Source organism: Dermacentor silvarum, chromosome 2, assembly GCF_013339745.2.
Source record: "Dermacentor silvarum isolate Dsil-2018 chromosome 2, BIME_Dsil_1.4, whole genome shotgun sequence".
Classification (NCBI taxonomy): domain Eukaryota; kingdom Metazoa; phylum Arthropoda; class Arachnida; order Ixodida; family Ixodidae; genus Dermacentor; species Dermacentor silvarum.
In genome coordinates, this window is record NC_051155.1 from 178,239,010 (window position 1) to 178,266,596 (window position 27,587).

The following is a 27,587-nucleotide window of genomic DNA, read 5'->3' on the forward strand; positions in this document are numbered from 1 at the left end:
AAGCCTCTATCAGCAGAGCGACGTTGTTACGCTGACTAGTGTGATGTGTGTGAGGACGCATCGCCTGTAGGCCAGCCATCAAAGCAGCCACAGCGTTTTGCCGGTTTCTTTAAGCATTCTGCGCTGATTTAACTTTCGTGTTTTACAGATTGTTCAAAGTTAGGCAACATATAAAATAGTTTGCAGTTCACATATTCGGGAACTATATTAACCGAATAATCCTTTCGTGGACGTCCTGATCGTGCAGTAAACCGGCCAGTTAAGACAACAATAACGAAAGAATAATGAGTCTTGTTTGGCTGGCTGTTCTGCGCACGGCTGAAAACACTGCACGCATTGCTCGGCCTAGCCTGTCGGCAGCAGCCGCTTGGAAGCAGTCTGCTGCGATCGCGCGCACAAGCTCCTGGGAGCACGCAGCTCCAGGACTTTGCCGCGCATCGCACATTCATACATTTACTGCCGACATGAATTGGTCGGCGAAACTGCAACGCTTACTGGAGAATTTCGACATCACGCGAATCAGTAAGTCCTGCGTCGATTAATTTCGTCTCATCATGTACGATGGGACGCTTTAGTTACCGTCGTACTATTGTACACTGTAATGTTTATATGCGACCTATGGATGTTCTCTCTTGTTCTTTGATGACTATCTGGGACACGAAATTGAATTAATAACGGTGCCTACACATTTAGAGGTTGCGAGCGTGGCAATAAACGTACGGAAAACGACTGCACGCGATGATCGGTGCGCGAATTCAGTAATGTACGAGGGAAAGCGCGGTGGCGATTTACTGCGCGCTGCGTGGCATCGGACTGGCCTCGAAAGTGTCTGAATTTCTCTACGCCTATTTTCTTCACTGCAGGTTTCTATCATGAGAAGTGCAAGCTGTTTTTTGTCGGCGACCAGCACATGGGTTTCATTCGGCCGAACGATTGGATACATCTTGCCCCTTACAAGGACGCCTTTCAGTACGACATCAAAACGAACCGGGTTTTCTTGAATCCGAGCTGGAAGACGTACGAGGAGCGCAGCACGAAGGCTGCCGAAGTTTTACAAGATTTACGAAAGAAGAAAATCTTCAAAACACTGAACGGGTGGAGGAATGAGGTATGTGTGTTCGCTTGTTTACGTGTAGAATCGCGCTCACCGTCCGCTAATTATAGCTGCGGCGTCCGTTCAGCTGGCACATTACACAATCTCAGTTGGAGCGAAATGCGCGAATATCGCTGCATTGTGTCATCTAACGCAACGACCGATTGTATATATACATATTCTTTTTTAAATTTCTTGTCCTCCCCCATTAGTGCTACGAAGTCAGTGCCAGGTTCGGAGACAAATCTGGAATGAAGATGGAAAGATCCGCAACATGTGAGTGAACAAAATCGTTTGCGTATGTAACAGTAATCTCTATTGCGGATTTTTTTCGTAACGGGACCTATACGTGCTCTCTTGTTTCGTTTTCTCGAAGGCCTATTCGGTCTGAAGCGATATGGAGTACACATAAATGGATACGTGAAGCGACCTGACGGATCTATGAGCGTCTGGTTTCAGCGGAGATCGGCAACGAAGGAAACCTTTCCTAACAAGATCGACAACATGGTAATAATTAATGCATACGTGCGCTCAGTAGTAGTGCATCGATCGCCGACATTTTATTGACTGCTTTTAGGAAATAGTTGTAGAGATGTATATATTTTATATATATTTCGGGATTTTTTCATGTTTCTCTACAATTTTCTCATTGACACTTTTCATGTAATTATAGTATTAGAGAAGTTGATTAATTAATTAAGATAAATTAGGTAATTAGGTGGAATGCAAAAAGTAATCTGAGGATCTCCAAGCGATGGTAAACGTAACCTTGGTTCTGTCCAGCTACGTGACATTTGCATATTTTAAAATCTTGGTGCATGATAGTTGGGACACCCTGTATATGCGCAATATATGTGCCAAGAAATGCTAGTTTCTTGCTCGTAGATCATGCCATAGATAATCCAGCTCTTTTTATGAATTGACCCTATCGGCCCTATTTAATTCTCAGGTGATCCATTTCTGCCACCTCAATAATTTACCTGATCACTTAATTGGGATGCCTGCTGACCACCATGCAATCTTTGAAAACTGGCTTGTAACTGCAATCCCGGCAATGCAGGGAGCAGGTTGTCTACTCGATCCCACCTTCATGTGGCAATAAGTACATAGTAGGCCCTGAGTGACGCTTGCCAACACACCCAAAGTTTGATCTAGTACACACAAATACCCAAAATAGTGGACGGATTGATGGCCATCACCTCAGCGCAATTGGTAGTAGCACAGTTGGAGGAATTTATCATCCCACCTGCTTTATAATCACGCATACAATCCACTGCACACTTGATAAACAATGTGAGGCTTTCTAAATGAAATATATTCTTTTATGGAAACTGATTACCTCTTTATTTGTGTATATGATGAGGGCTGCCTTGCATTTCGTAGTTTTTTTTTTTTTTAAAGAAACTTGTGCCACAATAAGAAAACATCTATGTATGCTTTTCTTTTTATCCTTCTTGGGGGTCGAGTATATGTTTGACTTTACTAAGACCATTCCTCATCAGACAAATTTTGTGCGAACTTGAATAAATTTGATAATTGTATAAGTCTAGGTGTTTGTAGGACTATAAAAACCCACGTGCAATGTTGTGTCTTTCAGGTAACAGGTGGCTTTTGTGTCGGCTATACCCTAACTGAGTGCGTCCGAAAAGAAGCCCAAGAGGAGGCATCGTTGCCAGACCATCTGCTCAGTGCTATCCGGCCAGCGGGGAATGTGTCGTGAGTTTTCTTTCTGTGACCGTGCCTACGTTCATTGAATATAAAAATTGCACCATAGAAAATGTGAGGAGTGGGTGTTTCCATGTTTTTGCTTCAGTTACATAACAGGATATAAGAAAGAAAAACTTAAAGGATAACAACAATATCAATTGCGGTGTTTTGTTTGTTTGTTTCTTTTCTTTTTTTCCTTTCTTCAACCTTGCATAGGAAACATAATTACTTGGGCATGTGCCCTTAATTAAAGCAGTATGCTCCATTGTGCAAAAGTAACAAACCCATTCATGACTATTTGAGCTATGTTTATAGTTAGTGTTGGTCTGCTAAATAACAATTTAAAAAATAAGGAAAAGAAACCTTGCTCATTTGGAGAAAAAAATCTACTACACTTATTAATTTCAAGAGCAAGTAAGATGTAGTGGCAGTAGTCGAGAGGAACCCATGTTTCTGCTTATAAATAAGTTTACACAAGCCACAAGCTTCTCACTGCACAACCTTGATCTCTAGGCACTGCATTTTCGATGCCTCTACAACACCAAGTTGACCTTCTCCGTATTCCTGTGTCTCTTTCTGATTGTGACATTTCTGAGCCTCCCAACATATTGTGAAATCTTGCTCCTCATTATTCCTGTGTTTTGGCGTTGTAAGCGAAGTCTTGCAGCTTGCAGATGAGTGTCGCATTGAGAGCAGATTTTAAGCAATGTGATGTCTGCACACGACGTTTTCTTTCCGCAGCAGCTTATGCAACCTTGACCTCATTCACAAGTGCTTGGAGCGGCATATCCTGGTGTTTGACATACTACCATAGCACACCGCTATTTATAAACTGCGATGTTGAATGTTACACAGTGACACTACCTAGCAGTAATGCTTGTGTTAGAGGTGCTGAAAGTCACACTACAAACACACGGCAGAGTGCAAGAACATCAACCTCCATGCTATGTTTTTACTTTCTTCTATTAGAAAATACCAACGAATACTCTTGTTCATGTAAAAACACTTAAAGCTTTCACAACTCTTAATGCACAGTATGTGGATGTTTTAAATCACATTTGCAACTCTAAATGCTTGTGAATGAGTTTCTTTTATTTTTTTATGTGCCCACAAACTCCATACCTCAGATCAGCTGCTTGTTAATGTCATAAATAGCTATTGCCATTGAAATTAAGTCCAAACTGTGTAGGGTGGGTAAGTGTGTGTTACACACAGGCACATGAAGCCACTTAGACCATGAAGTTTTTTTTAATGAGATTTCCATGTTTGTCAGTTTCTGTTAGCCCTTGGCATTGCTGGACAGAGAAAGATCAGAACTGAGGGATTTGCCTCTTCCTGCCGTTTTATAGTGAAGCTGTGAAGGGAAGTTTCACAGCCACTTTTGTGCAACGAAAGCTGACATGCAACAGCCTGCTTGGTGTCATCCAGCAATGCAACTACCTGCATCAGCTCACTAAATTTTTTGCTTTGAACCTAATCATCCATGATTATAAAACAAATGTTACCATGTGTACACCTCTCTCGAATAGACAACAACTTCTTTGTGCGTAATTTTAGCCACTAGTTCGTGTTATTTGTTTCTCGCGTTGTATTTTCCCGACTCCACATTGGAGGTCCGCTAGGAGCTTGTATGACTGTGGTGGTGGAAACTGACCACATGATCAAGATCAAATGTCAATCGGACGTCAGCAACACAGCCTGCATGAGAGCCCCAAGTGTGTGACCGTATTACCAGGGCATCGGTGAGGATGTGCAGGCAATGTCAGTGGTGAATCATCACGAAAAAGAGCCAGCTAACAGACCCCTAGTAGTATGCTACCGAAGGGCATGAGAACTCGCTTATACATTTTTGCTGTCTTTGGTGTATCAGTTGATCAGAGCGACGTACATCTGCGAGGATTAAAAAAAATGAAATTTCATAACAACATGCTTTTCTCTCAGCAGGAAGTTGCTATTTTGATCCGTTGTTTTGGGTATGCCCAAGACCAGGATAGTAAATGAGGTATAGTGCAAAAGGAGCAAGGAAAAGAAAACTGACACTGCCACTAAGCAAACAATGTTCTCACAGATAAAAAATATGAATGCTAAAAGGCTGCAGATGTGTATTAATTGTAATGCACATGTGCAACTGCTTTAGGTTGCTCTTGTAGCAATTATCTGGTTAGATACGCAATCTAAAACAAATGAATGTGCACTTGGGAGCAATAAGAGAAAGAATGCCGAACTGTATTTTGAGAAACATCTTACTTGTGATGCATGCATTTGAAGCTGATGTGTGATAAGGTGGCAGCAAGCATTTATGTGGTGTTGCACGAGTCTATTGTAAGTGCTGCAAGGGCTTCTGGTGGAATTAGAATACACAGTCAAACCTCGTTATAACAAGCATGGATATAACGAATTATCAGATATAACAAAGGGAATTCTAAAATGTTTCACGCTGACAGCAGCATGTAACGAACATATGCTTATAACAAATATCGTATATTACTAAATTATTTTTGTTAAAGCAGACACTTTCCCATAACTGAATATGATTAACACAGATATCTTTAACTGCACTTACTGCACTTCCCTCTTACAGTTTTGCAGTACAGGCTACCTGATTGAGTTTTAAGGGACTTTCTTGATGACATGGTTGATTATTTGTGCTAGGTTCGTGTACGAGGACGATCGGGGCATATTTCCGGAAACAATCTTTGTCTTCGACCTGGAGCTTCCTGCAGACTTCGAGCCTCACTGCTCGGACAACGAAGTGGACAACTTCTACCTAATGACAATTCCAGAGGTACTTACTAGATCTCTGTTTTGGACAGACATGCACAAAGTGTACAGAAACCAAATTGACCAATCTCACCATGCTCGGAGTGCATGTGCGGCTGCCATACTGGTGCCATCATGCTGATAGTCCTCGCAGGTTTCATACTGTGTTCAGGCTCAATTCTACCTCGTGTTGAGTGTTGATACCAACTACATTGTGGATTTTGCCTATGGTTATTTGAGGGAGAGGGAACTTTGTGCAAGTGTGCCTCCCCAATCTTGTCCTTTCTGTAGAATCTTCATAGCCTCTTGTACTTGCTTTATCCTCACCATCCAAGTCTCCTGGATTACCTGGGAGACTCCCGGATTTAGACCGTTTCTTCCAGTTGACAGGAAAATCTCCGGAAATTGCAGTTGTGTCCCGTTTCTATTCGCGTCCAATGCTTCTCAGGCCGCATTGGCAAAACGAATCTACCCCAATCCAATCCAATTAGAAGTTCATGTAGTTCATCGCGAAAAAAATTGCTAAGAAAGCTATAGGGAAGCCCTATACATGTGCTATTTCTTTAACCGCAGAGCCGCTCCTAACGCTGACAGGGTTGTTGGGTGCCCTAGTGGCCCCAGCCTCATTAAGCTAGCGAGCGAATGCCACGTTCCGCCACTAGCAACACTAGACTCTCCATCGTTCTCCTCAGCATCAGCTGCTCTGGCATTGCGTAGGCTCACAGTCAGTCATGGTTTTAAAAGCAAAGAGCGCTTGCGCAAAAAGTGTCTTCAAGTATTTTAATGTAGTGCTCAGCCAAAGTGACGTTGGTTATTTTGTTGATATACCACAGAGCAATGCAGAGTGCGAGCGGCAATTTAACATCGGGAAAAATACGAGGGCACAGTGCCACTCAGCCATGTGTCGCTCGTCTAAGACGCTGTGAAACGTCATCCTCGCAAAATGTGAAAGAAATTAAAACATTATCTGAAGAATTTTTGAACACCCGCCGTGGTTGCTTAGTGGCTTTGGCATTGCGCTGCTAAGCACGAGTTCGCGGGATCAAATCTCGGCCGCGGTGGCTGCATTTAGTTGGGGGCGAAATGCCCCGTGTGCTGTCCATTGGGTTAAAGAACCCCAGGTGGCTGAAATTAATCCGGAGTTCCCCGCTACGGCCTGCCTCATAATCAGATGGTGGTTGTGGGACGTAAGACCTGAGAATTTAATTAAATTTTAAAGAATTCTTGAAGACAGAATTAGCAACAACGAAATGCTTGCAAAAGCTTGCAAACGTTCATGTGTTCATTTGTATGTCCGTAAATAAAATTGTAAGGAAGTTCTCCTGTCGGTGCTTGACAATATAGACGTCAGGGGATCTCCCGGATTTAGTTTCTTCGAACTTGGCCGGTATGCCAACTGCCCCTGTGTATTAAGGATTACGACATTCTGTCATGATAAGAAAGTTACTTAAAGACAAAAACAACTTTATGTACTGGTCATTATAGCTGTATTTCAAACCACTAATATTGTAACTACCAGTAGTGAAATATTTTGCGCTGGTTAATTAGTAGTGAAATTTGCCGTGGGATCAGTGTGTTGTATATATTTTGGATCATTTAAGTAATCATGTTACTCGAACTAGTACCAAGTGCACTCTGATGGCACATAATGTTAGCTATTGCATAGTCCGCGAGTCTATTGATGTGAATAGCATTTTTCATGTTGTGGTGGCTGTTTCACTGCACAGGTAAAAAACCTTGTTTTGTCTGAAGAGTTCAAGATTACAAGTTGCCCCATCTTGCTGGACTTTTTGGTGAGGCACCACTTCTTGTCACCAGATGACGGTGAGTGAGCCATGCTCTCCATTTTGAGGTGTTAGATGTTCTGGGCTCTTTCAGTGGTGCATTTCTTCATTTGGTAACCATCCACAAAAAAATCCATGCATCTCCACGAAGTGAATCATGACAAGTGGGCGAAGCACTGGGGATCGTTTTTACCGTAAATCACCCGTGACATTGCCCACTCGCGCATGTAGATGAGTGACGACGTGTGTGTACAGTATATACAATGTTTTATTTGTCATAACTCGTATGTTGTGTTGAGTTCTGGATTCCATTTTCCCTTCATTATCACTGCATTGTGGTCCGTGAAATGTAGAGCCAATGGTTCTTCGATTGGATCTAGCCTGAAGTTATGCACGTTCCCCTGGTGGTTGTTGGTTGTTTCCAGTCATACGAAATGCATCGTAGAGCGTATCGAGACGTCACATATTGCACAAGCCAGTCGCTGTCTGTGATGTCTACTTTGAAGTCTCCGACAAGCACGAAGGGGTTGTTCTTCTACTTTGTTTCGTATTCGCGCATGGCTAGATCGGTGTACTTTTCTACGTTGCCTCAGGAGAGATTCGGGGCCAAGTACACTGTCATGACGACGGTTCCGTCGGATAGTTTTATTGCAGCATGTTTGCTGTTGTGAGATTAGCTCAGTATTGGTAGGTCGAGATCTTATTTTTGGAAGTTGGCGGAGTGCTTGAAGTCTGTTTCACCTCCGCCGTGGGTCAGCCTGGTATTGCACTATCTACGGGATCGGCCCACGCAAGAGTACAGACAACGTGGACGGACGGACAAGCCTTGACCCTAAGGTGCTTCGCCCCTAAAATACCTAGTATGCGCCTCGTGCCAGGTTATACCAGAGTAGGCCAGAGTAGGATGTGCCATGACAGAAAAGGAGCACTGGTATGATGAGTGAGCCAAAGCAAGAAGACGTGTTTGGGAAAGCTAATGCTGTTCTAATGCAAAAGTGGGGAAAAAGCAGGCTGGCGAGCAAGCAATTGGCAGCTACGGAATCAATTCTAGGAACACCAGAGGAGAGATGTTGGTAGAATTTGTGGAAAGGAATACGCTCTGAATAATGAATACCTTCTTCAGGAAGCGCCGGAACAGGAAGTGGACCTGGAAAATGCCCTAATGGAAAAAACAAAGAATGAAATATATTTCATACTCTCTGCCGATCCGAGCATAGTGCAGGATGTAGAAGTTTTAGGTAGGGTAAAGTGCAGTGACCATAGGTTAGTGAGGTCTAGGATTTCTCTCAATTTGAAGAGAGAAAGAATAAAGTTAATGAAGAAACAGGCCAACCTAGATGCAGTAAGGGTAAAAGCAGACCAATTCAGGCTGGTGCTCGCAAACAAATATGCAGCTTTAGAACAGGAAGATAAAGACAACATAGAGGTAGTGAATGAAACCATAACTAGGTTGATCTCAGAAGCTGCAATTGAAGTGGGAGGTAAGGCACCAAGACAACCAGTAGGTAAGCTCTCCCAATTAACAAAGGACCTAATAAAAAAATGGCCAAACATAAAAGTGTCAAACTCGAGAGGTCAGATAGGATTAGCTGAAATGTCGAAACTGATCAACAAGAAGAAAGTAAGGGATATCCGAAATTATAACGTGGAAAAGATTGAGGAAGTAGTAAAATATGGACGCAGCATGAAATCAGTGAGAAGAAAACTACGCATAGGACAAGTCAAAATGTATGCACTGAAAGATAAGCAGGGTAATATCATCAGCAATTTCGATGACATACTAAAAGCAGCGGAAGAATTATATACAAACCTGTACAGTGCCCAGAGCAGCCAAGCTAATTTCATTCGAAGTAGTGATTACCAGGATACAGAGGCCCCTTCTATAACTAGCGATGAAGTTAGAAGGGCCTTGAAAGACATGACCAGGGGGAAAGCTGATGGAGAAGATGGAATAACAGTCTATTTAATCAAGGATAGAGGAGATATCATACTTGAAAAGCTTGCGGCCCTTTATACTCAATGCCTCACGACTTCAAGTGTACCAGAAACCTGGAAGAACGCCAACATTATACTCATCCATAAGAAGGGAGGCGTTAAAGAATTAAAGAATAATTGACTCATTAGCTTGCTCTCAGTATTGTATAAAATATTCACCAAGGTAATTTCAAATAGAATCGGGGCAACACTTGACTTGAGCCAACCAAGAGAACAGGCTGGCTTCAGGAAGGGATATTCTACGATGGATCATATACATGTCATCAACCAGGTAATAGAGAAATCTGCGGAGTACAATCAACCTCTCTATATGGCTTTCATAGATTATGAAAAAGCATTTGATTCAGTAGGGATACCAGCTGTCAGAGGCATTCCGTAACCAAGGAGTACAGGATGCGTACGTGAATATATTGGCAAATACCTACAAGGATTGCACAGCAACCTTGGTTCTCCACAAGAAAAGTAGAAAGTTACCTATCAAGAGAGGGGTCAGGCAAGGAGACACAATCTCTCCAATGCTATTCACTGCATGCTTAGAAGTATTCAAGCTCTTAGACTGGGAAGGCTTCGGAGTGAGAATCAATGGCGAATATCTCTGCAACCTTCGGTTTGCAGATGACATTGTCCTATTCAGCAACAATAGGGACGAATTACAGCAAATGATTGAGGACCTTAACCGAGAAAGTGCAAGAGTGGGGTTGAAGATTAATATGCAGAAGACAAAGAATAGCCTGGCAAGGGAACAAGAATTCAGGATCGCCATTCAGCCTCTAGAGTCTGTAAAGGAGTATGTTTATCTAGATGAATTACTCACAGGGGACCCTGATCATGAGAAAGAAATTTGTGGAAGAATAAGATTGGGCTGGGAGTGCAGACGGCACGCATTACCAAATCCTGACTGGGAGATTACCACTGTCGTTGAAAAGAAAAGTGTACAATCATGCATTCTACCAGTGCTATCATATGGGGTAGAAACTTGGAGGTTAACAAAGAAGCTCGAGAACAAGTTAAGGACTGCACAAAGAGCAATAGAACGAAAAATGTTAGGCTTAACGTTAAGAGACAGGAAGAGAGCGGTGTGGATCAGAGAAGAAACGCGGATAGCCGATATTCTAGTTGACATTAAGCGGAAAAAGTGGAGCTGGGCAGGCCATGTAATGCGTAGGATGGATAACCGGTGGACCATTAGAGTTACAGAATGGATAGCAAGAGAAGGGAAGCGCAGTCGAGGACGGCAGAAAACTAGGTGGGGTGATGAAGTTAGGAAATTTGCAGGCGCAAGTTGGAATCAGCTAGCGCAAGACAGGGGTAATTGGAGATCGCAGGGAGAGGCCTTCGTCCTGCAGTGGACGTAAATATAGGCTGATGATGATGATGATGATGATGATGATGCTGTTCTGGGTAGCACTTGAGGCTTTCTTTTCAGTGGCCCTTTCTAGTTTTTTTGTTTTTTTTTTTGTAATTGACAAAATGTCAAGATTTTGTAGGTTTGCTACCCTGCAAGGGTTCAGCGTAACCAAGAATGCCATTGCACAGACTACATTATTACCCATAGATCAGAGTGTTCAAATTAAGGTCAAGGGAAGGGTGAAATTACTGGTCAGTGTCACCTAGCTGAATATCATGCTTACTTGCATTTTCTTTTTTCAGAGTGTTAACCTGAAAGTTGAGATTTTGTCTAGGACGTAACTCTGCCATGCTTGGCCTTTCAAAGTGAAGTAGCTCCTCTATCTTTAAGAGGAAACTTTAGCTTGGGAGCTCCGATCTAGATACATAGCAACAAATAAATTGTTTTTCTCGGCAACCACTGCACTGAATTTGATAAAGTTTGTTGCATTTAGAAGAAAAAGTTAAAATCTAGTGACTGTAACAAGTGGATTTTTGATTTAGGCTGTCAGTTATTTTTGCACAAGTTCTTGCAATATTGCAAAATTTCAAAGAACTCAAGTATCAAGTTTACCGCTGAGTAATTAAAAAAAAAGCTACATCCCAATTTTGTTAAGTGTACCTAATAATGCATCGAAAGCGCAAAAAATTCTATTATGCACTGCTCTGAAACATGCCACTTATTTGTGAGTACATAGTAGTTGTGCAAAATCATCATAAACATCGTAACAATTTCACGAAAGCTGTAAATTTATTATACATCAAATTTGTCCACTTTAGGTGCACATAACAGATGTAGTACTGTAGTAATAATAATAATGATATCCTTTATTTCATGAAAATATTACAAATTAATAAGGTACTGTACTGTACTGTACTGAGTACTGTAATGTACTGTAGTACAAAGTACTGAACTACGACATCTGTTATTTTTGTGTGACATTATAAATTTATAGGCTATATGCTTCTATTTTATTTAAACCTGCCAATTTTCTGCAATTTCTGTAAAAAAATGTAGGTCTAAAATCAAAACTATGGTCTGTAGAGTCACTAGAATTTAACCTTTTTGGGGTCTGGTATCTCACAGGCATACCGACCACCGCGGGTTCGGGCTTAGTGAGCCACAGGGCCGCGCTGTCACCTCATGTAACCTAGCGCGCCGCTGTGCGCATGCTCGGTCCGCAAAAGGGGACACTGAGCGCTGCGTAGGCAAGAAAACAGTATTGGTCTAGCTTAACGGAAATAATTTATTTGCCTCCGGAGACGCCCAGCATTGCACAAATGCCTGGTCCCGGGGTGGCATGGGAATCAAAGTGGCTCCCGTGTCAAGGGCGAAGAATACAGGAAAGGGTGCCACTAGTTCATTGTTGTGGTAAGATGGCTCCCCACAACACGCCGCCTGAGAAAAGTATTCCCATGGCTATGCCGCATACTCTCATGATGACCGATGAGCCAACTCACGAGAGCTAGGGCAATCTTAGGCGGCTTTGTGGAGATGCAGTACAGTGCGACAATCACGGCACTTACGGGCAAAGGTTCACCACAAGACCATCTGATTGTACATGTTCGCTGCACTAGGACTAACCGGGTAGCTGCCTACCAAGCGTGAAAACAAAGTCGATGAAGCCAAGGTCCCACGTTACCAACTTGTTACGGGCCTGTGAACATCTGCGGCGGCGATGAAGCACTCGACGGAAGAGAGCTCGAGTGGAGAGGCTGCCCAGGGGCCACCACTCAGGAGGCCGATGGGCGCATCCCGGTGACGTATGCTCGTGTGGTGGCTCTGCACCAGGAGGGAGAAGCATGGTTTGTGCAGGAAACTAGCTCCAGCTTGTTAGCTGTGTCCGCCACGCTGCCACTGGGGTGGCAGATCCTGGCCCAATACATGAGCTGGGAATTGAGGCTCATGAAGGCACCTCGATCCCCACGGCTTGGACCTCCAATAAGTGCAGCTTGGCATATTATGACTGCGCGCGAGCACTAGCAACACAAGGCTCGCTGTAGGTGCCAGGCACCGCAGGCTAGCTCAAGTCCGAGCAATGCCCAAACAAAGGGTTCTGTTGACAAGACAAAAAACATGTACGTACCCAGTGATGTCCCTGAGAGGTCTCCCTTGCGGGCGCTCTGCCAGTCATGCTACCGCCACAAAACAGTCCTTGGAAGAGGCCACCCCCGACAACCGTTGCGAGTGGAAAGGGAGAGGTGTGATGACAGGATAAGCGAATGCTCACGCAAAGGCACCAGGGTGCACCTGAATCCCTGCAACCTTTTCTGTCAGATGCAACAAATTTTATTCAGATTGGTCCAGCAGTTGCCTCGTAAAAGCATTTCTGTGTTTTACATGTATTTGAATAGGCGGCATCAGAGTTGACCTTGAGCTAAAGGTTCCTCTTAAGAAAGCCCTCCGTTTTCTTCACAGCAGTCAGGAAAAGCAGTGACTATCAGGTCTCAAAGGAGTGAGAAACGGAATCTGCATATCGAGGCCAGGTAGCATTCGTCTTTCATTTTGAAAAGAAATTCAGAAGCAAATCTACGATATAATTGTGTAGGGGCTACTGACCTTTGCAATTGTCTAGTCAGGTGTTTCCTTATGTGACACCTGTCAGCAAGAAAGGTTCAGTGACGTTTCTTGAAAGTGTGTTTGATATGCAAGAGTCATGCATTGTTTCCAATTGAGTATTGAAAGTGTCATTGCTTAGAAAAATGGTACTGAGAGGAGCATCATGATTAGGTGCGACTTGCAGAGAGGGATAGAAGTAAAAACATTCTCATACAGTGTTGAGAAAATGAGGTTGTGACTATTAACATAGTGTTCTGTCAGTTTCCATATGGAGCTCTGTACAAGCAGGCCAACTTCTACAGGCTTGATTTGGATGTTATTTGGACCTTAGCAATAAATTTTTTCCAGTGTGCCTAGAAAAGCAAGGCACTTCATGCAATTCTCATCACAAAACTGTGCCTAGGCTGAATTCTTGACCTTGGATGCTTTGCACTTTATAGAATTTGTCATATGCTCTTGAAGACGCAACGATCCCAGATACAATGAATTATCGGTCATAAAGACCACATTTTTTTGCACTTATGATTTTCCGACTCTACCCTTGAAACTGCATCCAGATATAATGAACATTTTCAGAAGCGCTGTACTGTTACAACAAGCACTTCAAAGCCGGTCGCGGTAGAAGGAGGGCACATTTAGAGTTCCAAAGCACAGAACCACGACTTAACTGGGCACACAGCAGTGCGCCCCCTCGCTCCAGACCAACCGCAACAAAGATATGACCAGCAAGATGAGCGAGCGCCGCGTGCAGATTTCAGAAACCGCGACGACAGTCATGTGCTTTCAAACATACTAGGGTAACCATGCTTTCATGTTTCCAGCGTGCCTCAAGGCGAGGAAGTACAGCGGTGTGGGCTTCTGAGATAGCTGGCGCACGCGTCAGTGCAATCTTGGAGGCCACGACGACGGCACTCTCGTTTCTGCACAGTTCTGCGCATGCACTACTCCTATTTAGACCATTTGGATCAACGACCGCTCACGTCTTGCTATCTTATCTTAGCTGTCAATATTCATGCTGTCTGAGTCGGCGTGAATGCAACTTGATGCGCCACTGCCATGCAAATTTGCAAAGGGGCACCAGTTACTGTGCCGTTATCTCGCGAGAGGCTATGGGAGACTCGATTCGTGATGGTGCTCTACTTTTCAAACTTCCTACTTTTTCTGTCGAAGCGACACAGAAAATGTAACTTCGCGGCTGTTGGTGCACACGTGGCTGATGCTGCAGCTGTAAAAGCCAGACTTTTGCAAAATACCTGCATGCCCTAGTAGCTTGCACTTCCAGCCAACGAGAAGGCTTCATTATTGTATGCAGAAACCACTCATGCCCCTCTGATAGGTAATAAAATATATCACAAGCTCTCGAAGAAAAAATGGTGGCTGCTGCGCTCATAGTTATGAAATGGCGGGTGATTAGAACCTGCCGGGCACCATTTTGAAAGAGCTATGACACCGCATTTCACTCTTGAGATGATGTTTTTGACGGAAACTTGAAAGCTAGATGCGAAAGAAATCCAGGAACAAAAATAATGAAGATACTAAAAATCCGATTTTCGGACCAAAGTGGTGACACGAATTGTAACTGCTGACGCCAGCTTTCAGTGTCGTTAATTTTTTCGCATTTTGAAGGGCGAGCTCACACATAAGAAACTACTGATACAACAACCACTTTTCGCGGAACTATTAAGTTTGTTATAAATGGGTTCAACTGTATAACATACTCCAGTATGACAGGGAATATGTAATCAGCTCCTAAGCATTGATCACTGCTGAATTGTGAACTAATACCTCACCCACTAATATTTGCTTATGTCCTAAAAAACTTTCTGCATTGTACGTACTTTCATAGTTTCACTGCAAGAATACTGAGCAGTGTACTGTTTTTAATCCAAATAGGATGTTCCCTTTTGTATTATTCATCCTCACTGTACTCTGCAGAAGTTGCTGTAAAATGTTCCTAAGGCAATGTGTTGAGCATTGTAAAGCCTGCATGAAAACTGTCATTTGTGTCTATCGGAATAGGTGATGTGCAGTCAAACTTGGTGGATGTTTTCATATCCATAACTTTAATAATATTCTTGAGTATGTCAACCGAAGTTCATAATCTATGGTGTATGATAGTGCATCATGGTGCACTTTTATTTAAGAACATACTGATGTGCTTTAGACGAGCCTTATCTCTAGAACGCATGGATTCCCCTTGCTTTGAGCACATGTATTATATAAATCCAGACTGAAGGAGCATATTAACCTTGTGATTGCCATTTTTCAGAGCCCAACTACTGTCAGCTCATGGACACAGTGCACATGCCACTGCACAACTTCTATCCATCTGCAATGGTGCCTACCGGCGAGTCCAAGCATCGCTTCCATAACAACTCATCTGCAATATAACTTATGCGTAAAACGGTTCCTAAGTTAAAGGGAGAGTCCTATGTACATATATTTATGCATACATGCGCATACACACATATTTATGTATACATTACATCCATACACACAGCTTGTGGTGATGGAAAGAGGTTTTTAAGGGCAAGCTGGCCAACTGCAGGTTTCAGAGATAGACTTACACTCCTGTTGCCTATGTAATATCCACCTTAGGTGAAGTGAGTTTTCTGAAAGGCTCAACTCTAAGGATAGTGTAAAAACTGTGAAGCTGCAAGTCTGACGTACTCCAGTTGATTGCACCCGAAGGGAGCTATGACTCATAAAAATTTTCTTTAGCTGTTGTCATTTGACATGGACACCAGAGGCAGGCACAATTTTAAAATAAAGCTTCTCTAGCCTGTTAGTACTACTCGCCAATGTGATGTGAGGAATGAAAGCACCTGAAAGTTTCAGCAGCGTCTTTGGCATTCCAGTTGCTCAATAATTTGTTGGCGTCTAATCCAAGTGCATTGCATGCTTGTTAAAGTGTGCTTTGCTTTGCAGACACATGCTGAGACTGTAGGACAAAAGGAGGGGGCACATGTGAGTAGCACAAGAACAATGTAGCAGTGGCTTATATTCGTATTATGGTTACTGTCAATGCTTTTAAGGACAGATGTGTAGATGTATGACAAGAAAAAACGAGTGACATAGATACAAGGGGGGGAAAATATGAAGGAAGGTTGAGGACTACATGAACAGTGCAAATGCCAATAACTGTTCAACATCAGTAGCAATATATACATGGTGTTCCATGTAGTTTTGTTCCAAAATGTCTTAATGAGTCTTTGTGGTCTTGTGGCTGATGTAGTTAACTACAAATTTGGAGATTGATATCTCAAAACTGGTGCTAGTCTCAAGATACCTAACAACAGGACAAGCCTTGACCACTCACTGACGTCAATTCTGCAAGTGCTACATGTGTGCCCACTAACTAAAAAGTTAATTAATATCTTACTGGCAATTACTGCACAATTTTTGTGCCTCCCACTGTTATCAATTTTGGCCAACAAATATGAGTAGTTTTTTTTTTTTTTCCCCAATCATTTAAAAAAAAAAATAATTGAAGACCAATGTCACTGAAACACAAGGCAGTGTTTCAGTGACATAGTGCAGGTGTAGCTTTGTTACTTTGATGACACCTTTAGAAGTCTTTGAGGCAACGGCAGTGCATGGAACTCAAAATAAATTGGCCTTATTATTTTACAAGAATGCATGCAAGCGGTAGGAAGGAACATTAACATGAAATTACCAGTACTATGTTACAATAAGCAATCGGGCTGCTGAGCTCGAGGTCGCGGGTTCGATGCTGGCCACGGTGGCTGTATTTCGATGGGGGCGAAATTCAATAACAGCTGTGTACTTAGAATTAAGTGCATGTTAAAGGGTCCCAGGTGTTCAAAATTAATCCAGAGTCTCACATTGTGGCATGCCTCATAATCGGATCATGGTTTTGGCATGTTAAACCCTAGAATTTAATTTTCTTTTTTAAACAAGCAGCAATGCTTTTACAAGTCAGCTGGAGTGTCCAGAGATGGCGCTGCTTCAAGAGATGGTGCTGCTGATTGGGACTAATGGAAAGCTTTGCTTACAAAGGAGCATTGTCATCGCATGTATGCAGCTAGCACTATCGCAGGTGGCCTGCCGGCACTGGGCACCACCTGGCTGCTGTCTAGCCTCTTCTTTCTGGTGTCCTATTGGGAAACTAATGCAGTTCTTGCCAGCTCCACAAGCTGTAGAGTGTTTCAATGTGGAAGTGCCACTTCTGTACCAGGGCTGTTGATATTGGTAATCGGCATAGTCACTTATTTATTGTGATAAATGATCTACTTCTTTATTTTTTAGGGTGGCAAAACTGTTCTCCTTTTAGACAAAGTGTTTTATTGCCTGTGAAAACTGGTTTATCATTCTATTTCATTGTAACGGAAGTAAAACACATTCTGTGAGGGTGGTGATGTACAGACAGCACTAGATCTACAACTTGTAGAGGCCACCATTAATTGAACACAGTTGCTACTAGTACATTGTAAAATGCCTAGATGCTTCGCACCATGTTGGAAACAGGTGATGTGAGCTGAGCGTTCAAAAGATTACAACATCCACCTTCTTGTGTAGGCTATTTTGTGCAGCACCAACCACTGTGGCTCAGCCGCTGTGCCATTCTGCTGTTGTGCACGAAGTTGTGGGTTTGACTCCCAATCGCAGTGACTGCATTCTGGTTGGGGAAGAATGTAAATGTGTTTGTGCGCTTACACTTAGGGTGCACATTAAAAAACCCCAGCTGGTCAGAAACATGAACTACATTCCCCTCTAATTGCACCCCTCATAGCCCAGGTGTTGGTTTAGGGAACTAAACTCGATCAATTGTTACTGTGTTGACAAGTGATCTAGTGACAAGTGTCAGCAACGAATAAATTGTTGCTATGTAAAAAAAGAAATGGGGGGCTCGTCATTAAGGGCACAGCATGGCAAATGTCGCATAGGTGACACTTGTAGTATGACATTTGTGAGAAGTAAAGCAACACTTAAGGTTCGAAATGGGCATGAGGGCAGTTTATTTAACATAATGTTTCCAAAATGTAGGATCAGGATTCCAGTGTTGCACAGTGCCAGATTATAATGTTTTGTGGGCTTTCTTCTGGAGATCTCAGTAATCCAGCATTTTACAATGCTACAGGATGATATTTAACATGCTTTTGTCTAAAAATCTCACAGATCTCACACTGAAGCATTAGGTGATGACAGGTTTCAGTTACTTGAATCCTGTGGTCTGTCATTTCGTGCTGTGTGCAGCAGAATGAAAGATTAGCTTCTGTTTCGTAGCCTACTCGCTCTTTTCAAGTGCTGCCTTATCTTTACATGCCGTAGCGGAGGCATTTTTTTTCTCATGTCATTATCATTTAAGATCATTTTCATGAATTGTTTGACTACGGTGTGAAAGATTGCATCTTTTTCATGGATAAAGCATAGTCTAGTGAATTGCCTAAGGCAATAAGGTATTATTTTTTGTTTGACATCGTTCGTGACTGCAGCTTAAAAATCACGTGGCCTTTTTCTATACATTTTTATGGTAGATAAGTATTCTAAGGTTGTGTATAGGCTTAATTTGTTGCACAGCGTCACATGGCTTCTTTTTCATTTTCTTTAGACATTTATATGGTAGGTAGAAAATTGAAGAATTTCGCAATGTGTTTCATTGTCAGTGATGGGTGAACAGTATTAGGGGAGTGTAGTTAGATTTTCCAGAGCTTTATGAGCACTGCTGGCAAGCTTAGTGTTCTATGCTGTTTGAACTCGACATTTCCGCTCATAGCCACCATGGTGGACTCTCTGCTTAGCACTGAAAAAAAAAAACGTAGTGCCACCTCGGCAATTTGGAAGTTTAAGAAAGCTGTGTGAAATGGGAAGGGCATGTCTGTTTCTCTCATTTTCTTGATCATGATGTGATCAGGGGCCGTGTTTTTGCACAGTCACCTTTTACGATGCTTTGGTCTTGCCTTAAGTGCCCTAAGAAAGCAAAACATTCTGTGGCTAAGCTGACGGTAAACACGCCTGAAAAGCTTTTCATGTTTGCTCCACACCAAAGGACGGCTCATTCTCAGACTAAGTTGTGATTGAAGACAGCAAGTCTTTTCCTCAGATAAAATTGCTCACTAGCGTAGAAGCATGCATGTAAATGATTTTTCAGAAATTGTGAGCACTTTGCAGTAAATACACTGTGCATCAACATAGGAGAATTCATGGGCACTGGAAAGACAGACATTTCGCTGTCTTATAACAACATTGCGCAAGACCGTTCTACGAGTTCTATGATTCAATTCTTGCCAGTGCATTAGATTTAAAAATCATTACAAATGGACATTGGAATGACGCATGATCACCTGCAAATTATTTTGCCATGTAACTTTTTTTTTTTCTTCCTTTTCTTTCCTGTTTCTGCTGATATGTGAGTGCTGAATATGGTACGTCTGAAAATTATATATCCAAAGATATGGCCCCTGGTTTTATTGTCCGTCACACTGTAAATCATAAAAGTGTCCTTGATCATTCACTTATTTTACCGAATTTGATTAGAGAACTTGCGTTTACTTCAGTGTGAAACCCTACTGCATCACTTTTGTGCAAGTGTCTGAACTATAGCACTGGCATGCATTTTAAGTCTACTTGGAGTATCAGAAGACATGAATCTGCTGTCAGCCAGTGGCACACTGATAATCAATAACGTTGGCTGGCATTTGCCAGAAAACTTGCTAGAGAGTAGTGAATTTTTACTACTATCACTTGCACGCTCTATAGTAGCACTTTGTCTTAGCGGTTGGGGCACAATGACTTGTAATGATAGCTGTAACCACAGCCTTATTGTCCCTTTTATATACAGATTTCTGGCTTGTGATGCGGTCAGCTGGTTAGTAGCAGTGTAGGAGCACCATTACTTGCAAAAATGTCTTTTACAGTTCAGCCTAGGACTTAATGGCTATTGACATATGGTGTGAGCATGAGAAAGATGCCAAGAGAGATGACTTGTGCTTAGCTACGTGAAGGTTTAGAAAACGCTAAGACCACAGAGGACAGAGCACAGTAATGTTTCGCCACTTTTTATTAAGGAGGTTTTGAGTGTGGCAGCACTTCCGCATTTACATGTATAATGGGCCTCTCTTTTTTTTTTTTTTTTGGAATTGCCATTCTTAAAAAAATATTTTTATATTTGGGGCATGGTTTCAGGTACACCTCCCTTTTTCCCTTTTTAGTGCTCGATACGGCGAAATTCTACAGGAATGTCGTTCTTTAGCTAGCAAGGCTAGGTTTGCAATTAGTGAGAGCATGATTCAATGAAATGCAGGGGATCCAGATGAGCGCTGTTGTGAGAAAGCTGTCCTGTACCTCAAGGTCTAATAGCTTGATACACTTCAGCGATCAGTGCTGTGTCTCTGAGCAAGCACAACTGCCTTGGCGCATGCACATTTGGCCCCTCTGTGCTGCACATCACACTCCTGTTACAGTACACCATGGTGGGTGATTAGTTGCCGCAATGCGCACCTGTGCAATTTCCAGCATACGTGCAGGTGGCCGTGCGCAGGTATGCTCCAAGGTAACAGGTCATCCATTGTGGTATTCTGAAAGGCCTTATTTCAAGCCCATAGATGTGACTGCATTGCCCATCATTAGGCATTGTCCCTTTCATACAACTATACTAGTATACATTCATATATCTTTTTTTATTTATTTTTTTTAGTGTCAAAAGTTCCTCCTAGCGTTATATATAATTGTGTGTGCATTATTTTCATGCAAATATACAGTACGTATTTGAACTTCAAAAGCGATACATGGGGTTTGTTCTTTCAAAGTGGGGTTTGAGCTTAGCTTATTTTAATGTTTCACTACCATACTGACAGGGTGTTGAAACAGGAGTATCAAAAACTACATGCTTAGTACATCTGACCACTCCAACATTAGGTTTTGTCATATCATTGTCAGTTTCATATGCAAAACTTTTGTTTGGCCAGGCCTCTTGTTTTCAAATAAGCATGTAGCCTCCGTCCTTTGAGAATCTCTGCTGTTTCTGTCCCAAACTTTTTCTGCCGACAGTGTAACTGTTTGTAGTGATAGCTTTCAAGCTGCCCTGAACTTTCTGCGAGTCTTTTTTCAGTTTAACATTGAACAGGCTGTCAGTCAGGAAGAAAGGAAAATATTTCCCTGTCAGAGTTTTGTGTGAGTTGCTGTATTGCATGTGCTATGATCTCTGCACAGGCATTTTGTGAAAGAAATCAAGGAATTCTGCTTTAAAGTTCATTGTACCTGTTGCAGTGGCTCTGTGGCTACAATGTCGTTCAGCACAGGCCATAGGCTTCTTTCCTGGCTGTAGTATCGAGTTGCATTTCAGTGAGGGCAGAATGTAAGAAACATGCTCTTATATAGGCGCTAATTCTGGAACTTAGTTGCTCAAGACAAACCTGGAGTCCTTCATTAAGGCATCGTGCACTCATACTACACATTCTTGGGACATGCAAACTTGCCAGTTATCAATTACTAAAACTCGGTATGTTTTGCTAGGCAAGCACTTTAGAAAAGCATGTGCAAATCGCACGAGGAGCCAAGTGTACTTGCCGAGTCGGGTGCCAACGTTTGGCTACTGATAAAAATGGTGCTGGAGAAGTCGGTGAAAATTATCCGTTCGTATGCCATTACTGCTGGTTCTGTAAATGGCAGTGTGGTGCATATCATTCTATACACCTAAGGCAGACCTTGCATACCTTGCAGTTTCATCTTGAAAGTGGCAAGAATTTATTCAGCATGGAGTCTATAACTTCTTTGTGGGGCATCCATGCAGAATATCTGTGCACAAGTAACTGCAAAGTGGCTGTTCTTGCCGTGGAAAATATGTGTACACTGCTTCTTGGCCCCTTGGCAAGAGGTTTAGTGCATTGTCCCTGTCACGCATGTACCAAAGCAGGTCACTTTAAATGAAAAACCGCATGAAATTGAGGAACAGGTTAACTGCTTACGCCTAACACAGTTGTGTATACGGTAAAATCATTGCAGCGAGTTTTGTCATCATCTAATACCGGTGAATTTCGTGTATATAGCTTTTTGGGAAATTTTTTGTAAATTTAACTGCATTGCATTTGTACAGCTAAGTAAGGTTGTGCAGTAGTGAATTTCGGGAACTTCAGCTTGCTACCATAGTAATGTTTTTTTTTTTTTTTTTTTTATTTTTTTTGCGGCAACATGATTGGTGTGATACCTGCTGAGCAGAATTTTAGCCTTGCAGGTGCCTTGCCATGCATGACATATATGAAATTTGTAAGGGTGAAAGCGAATACAAATTTGTGTTTTGCATGATCATACCCATTTCCTGCTTGTGATTTTATTGTTTCTTAGATACGGGAGCAGAATAGAAACGTGGCACTGTAACAAAATGCTGCCGTTAAGAAGTCTTGTTTGTTCTTGTCACTCTGTGACAACTGATTAGACTGCAATTACACTAAACTTTCAGTGATTGGCCCTACGATATGCCTAACATCCTCATTACATAAGGCACATTTCTCAGGTGCATTTTATGTGTATGCGTCGATTCACGATATAGCCCTTTGTGATTTTATGTTTACTACCACAGCAAACACTAAAGACAAGATTGCTGACCACAAAATTAGTATTAGGGTGGCCAGATGAATCTAAGCCAACGAGCATGTTACCATTTCTCAGAAACCGCCTAAGTCAGCAACGTGGTATGTTCATGTATTGTCCAAAAAGTGCAGAAAGCTTCATCCAAGCAACACTATATGTTAATATAATGGCAGTAGCCTAAAACATTGATGCATGTCTCAGCTCTGCTCATCAAAAACATTGAAGAAAGGTAGTGTTCTTATTGATTAGGGTAAAGGCAGTATTATTTATTGATTAGATAAGAAATTATGAGAATGAGTGTTTTTAGGGTGCTGCAAGCATATTTAATAAGGGGTGCACTAAAATGCTTGTCATTCTGGGTTACCCAAGAAAGTAATAAGTGGAAAGATACAGAGAGATGAGAATATATGTTAAATCCCCATTTTTTAGAAACAAAGGACTGCAAACATGCTAAAAAAGCTGGAACAAATGACTGGATACATCCACAAGGACAAAAACAAATCCACCTATAGCAAGCATAACTGTAACATCCTAATTAGTGTATTAATTTTTCAGCTTTCATGCAGGAGACGTAACATTAATATGGCTACCTTTAATGAAGTGGTAATCTGGAAGCGCATGAAAACACGGACACGAGAAGAAACGAAGACGAAGACAAGCGCTAACTTTCAACAACGAAATTTATTTGCGGGAGCGGTCGTACCTATACACAAAAGCCACGTGCGCAGCGATATCAACACTGAAGATAGGTACATGACAGCAAAAAGACAATCTAAGGCTGTTGCATCAAGAACACTAAGAACCTGAATCATGCACTGCAATTGCAGTCAGCTTTTATGGCATATGCAAATAATCTACCTCTCTCGCCGACAATGAAAGTGACGGTTTGCTGATACATTGGTCAGCGGCCGAGAGGACTTGTTAAGTTTCTATTATCAATCTTACATTCTCACGTTTATCCCTGTATATGATGGCGGTGTCATTTGTTGAAAGTTAGCGCTTGTCTTCGTCTTCGTTTCTTCTCGTGTCAGTGTTTTCATGCGCTTCCAGATTACCATTCCATGATGACAGACCAACAAGCCCACATTGCCACCCTCGTCGAGTACCTTTAATGACCCTCAGAATGTCGCAGCTTAGTTGACATACTACGTTAATTTTGCAGTGCTGGAGGTGTGATCTATTGAAGGGCTAGTACACAAGGAAAACATTTTCATGTGGTCACTTTCACTGCCAATTTTGGAGTGCTGGAGGTGTGATCTAATGAAGGGCTAGTACACAAGGAAAACATTTTCATGTGGTCACTTTCATTTAATTTATTTATTTATATATATATCTCACTTTTTTGAGTGCTGGTTATTTAAGGTTTATGATGAACTGGGCAGAATTCCTGTAACATCACGTCTCATCTGGAAGTCTAACCCTAATGTTTGACTCCATTCAAGTACTCTTAAAGTGTTGAAGCAGGGGCTCCGGAAGTGTATCCTGAGTGGGGTGGAAGGGGGAAGGAGCTGGAGCTCATTTCAGCTATGCAATTTTATTTTGTTGTTATTGTAAAACCGAGGCTTAATCTACTATAATAGTCAGTCTCAGGGCTGTGGGGGTGGGGGGGCAGTTCCACCCTATAACGTAACCTGTGGGGGCGAACGGGAGGGGTGCTCGCGTCCACTGTTTTCCCCTTTCCCCAACCCTTGTTCCGGAGCCATGTTCAAGTACTTGTTTTGGATGGTCATGCTAAGTTGTACCTGACGTTATTGACATCATCATTATAGCAATTTCCTGTGCAGCTTCATTTTGAAATTATTTGTTTTTTGGTGTATTTTATTCAGTGGAGCATGTGGAGAGAAATGCTTAACTTGACTCTAAAATTTGACAGGATTGTCTGGTGGTTTTGAACACGGAATAAAGCAACTTCATCTGATAGTTTGCTTTTGGTCGACCCAGTCTGACCGAATTATTGTATGAATACATCTGACATACAGTCAGTGGAAATGCACTTTCTTGAAATGCCTGTAATGGAAGGGGTGTGTGGCGGTTGTAATGACCCTAACCCCTCAGTGTTTCTGGCCTTATGCCAGGTTTACCACTCAAATTTTAACGTTGATTGAGCTGATTAGGCTTCTTTGACACATTTTGTAGCATTTTACTTTTCTGGTAGCTGTCTAAAAGCACAAGCCGATCATTGAGCCATGTATGATCTCATTTTGTATCTGCCAAGCTGTATGGCATCAAGTTTCATATACAAAAAAAAAAGGAAATTTTGATGGTATGTTGATGTTCGAAAAAAATGTCTGTTGTTTTAGGCTCTGAGAAAGCTTTAAATGTCGGTATGTTTATCTTACTGTCAGATTATCTTTTAAAGCAATGCTGATGACAAAAATAGTGACTTAATCCAGGTTGCGTGAATACCCTTTTAGAAATATCTCTAGGTTAATTTGACGTCAAGAGATGACTTTGTTGCAAAGGAAATTGGGATAGAGGCTACACAAATCCCCGGTGATTCAATCTGCCTGCTACAGCCAGAGCCATTAATGTTGGTGTCTTGCACTGCACTGGTAGTCTCGTTATTAAAATTACCGCCTGTTCCTTTTTGGTGTTGTTGCTATATCTGTAGGCTGCCCACCCATCTTGTGAAATTTTACTTTCTTCGATATTCGTTTACTGTCCCATTGATGCAATTGTCATGAGGGCTTGCTGTGATTATGTACAATTGCATTTTAGTAACTGGCATTCAAAGTGAGTGTTAAAGTTTGCATGGTGCAAAGTTATTCAATAAAGTCTTGCACATTTTGTAAAGAGATCTGGAGAGAAAAACCAATAGCTTTTTCTCTTTTTCGGTTACTTTGTCATAAACTTTACACCATATGAATTATTACTGAATACTTGTAGTGTGCGCGAGAGATAAAGAGGTAAGAGATTGGTGACTGGTATTGATTCTAGTGTAATATTCTGGGGTATTCACTTGATTGTAAGACATTTTCTTTTATCTGTACTTATGTATGTAGTTCACGTACCTGAGAAATTTGAGCGTGGCCTTAGGAAGTACACTAAGTTTTCATTGTCCGGTGAGATTGGCTCAATGCTTGCCTTGATTGTTTTGTGGATTCTCCTTTTCTTTTTTCTTTCACATGACATGAGAATTAGCAACCATGACGTAACAAATTATGCAGCTTATGAGCTAGTCTTCAGTTTTACTTCCATACAGACAGACATTTTAAAATTATTTAGGGTGGCTCTGTTCTATTGCATTGTTATACAGTGAGATCCTGCAACATTACTGGCAAAAGTGGAACTAACATGCTCAGTACTTTGGTTGCTTGGAGGACATGGCCAGTCCATTCCATCTTGTAAATGCTGTGGATGTGGTCATTTGTGCTGCACTACTTTTCGTTGTGTATTTTTCAGCTCATGCTGACTGTTTGCAGAGATTACCAGATAAGTCTCCTTCCTTTTACAGATCCATTTTTTCATGATATAATACAAAAAAGCAGGCCAATACTAATAGGTTGATTGTGCCATTGACAATGATGGTGCTCCAGCTATGTGGTTATGAAACTGTGATTTTTTCCCCTATGTGTTTAGTTTACTTACAGGGTTTGTCTCGAGAAGGCTTGGTTACTTAGTGTGAAATTTGCTGATGGTATGTTGATGCAGTTAGTGATGAACTATGCTTGAGGGTTCCAGTTGCTTGCAGTGAATCGTATACGCAGTGAATACTATGCCTGAATGTTAGAATTTGAATTGAGTTGGAGCACTGGCACAAAGCAGAATCTGGTTGGTTAAAAGTGAAAATTGGTTAGTTTGCACCTTGTCGTGGTTACTGTATTGAACATTTCTGAGAGCAACAGTGCTATTTCTGAGATTGTTCTTTTTGTGAACTGCTGAAGCTTGTGTGGTGCCTGCACTTTTTCTTTTCTCGAGGAGTTGAGAGAGACAGATGTATATGACACATGTATGCAGCATGTGATGTGACATATGTGTGAGAAGAATGTTTTGAACAGCAAATAAAGCAGTCTGCACAGCATGTGTTGCACTACTACACCATGATCTGTTTTTACACATGCAGTTCTCATTGAACCATAGATGGCAGTGATCGAAGCATTTGTACCACAACACTTTCTAACTTGGAAATGGCCCCCAAATCGCATACAAGTGTTACTTCGGTCCTTGTTCAGCCAGTAAAGGGAAATGTTAAGCTAGATCTGTACGGTTCGCTGTTAGAGTACCTGATAGGTTGGTTTATCGTGAGCATACTGGCATATGTTTGGCAAACCAGAAAGGACTAAAAAAATGAGACGAGTTCTGCTGCCAACTTGAAATTCCCATGCCAGTTGCCCGTGATGGCACATATTTTGAGGGTGCCTGCTTAGTACTTAGAGGGTGCCTGCATATATATGTATATACATATACATATCACAGAAAAAAAAGGACTTATATGCAATCGCAATAAGCTCAGGTGCACGAATATTTTCATCAATGAGGACTTTTCGCATGATGTAAGAAGGAAAAGACAATGCCTGTGGAACTGCGCATTGGAAAACAGAGAAAGGAAAGAGAAGGTCGTGCTTCTGTATGATATAATGAAGATAAACGGAGTGATGTATGCATGGGGTGAAGCCACAAACCAATGCTATCGGGTGACTGACAGCCCATCTAATACAGGTGCAAGAACCACTGCTTCCTTAGATTACTGACATGCGCATCCGGGCAAGCTTCGGCTACTGAACGTCAATGCTGTAGCCTTGTTAATAAGGCT

General features: G+C 41.9%; 1 protein-coding gene across 2 annotated transcripts; it reads left to right on the plus strand.

The window, feature by feature from the left end:
- Positions 1–50: 50 nt before the first annotated feature.
- Positions 51–26,870, plus strand: LOC119442199 (uncharacterized). 2 transcript variants are annotated; one of them, XR_007465675.1, is made up of 9 exons: positions 51–522; positions 864–1,108; positions 1,306–1,369; positions 1,470–1,600; positions 2,691–2,809; positions 5,453–5,585; positions 7,288–7,384; positions 15,555–24,004; positions 24,085–26,870. XR_007465675.1 is itself a non-coding variant. In XM_037706978.2 (8 exons), the coding sequence occupies exons 1-8, from the start codon at positions 285–287 to the stop codon at positions 15,674–15,676; spliced, it is 1,149 nt and encodes a 382-aa protein (XP_037562906.1). In that variant the 5' UTR covers positions 51–284; the 3' UTR covers positions 15,677–26,870. The 2 variants fall into 2 exon arrangements, 1 of the variants encoding a protein (XP_037562906.1); XM_037706978.2 differs by having other exon boundaries at positions 15,555–26,870.
- The last annotated feature ends 717 nt before the right edge of the window (positions 26,871–27,587 follow it).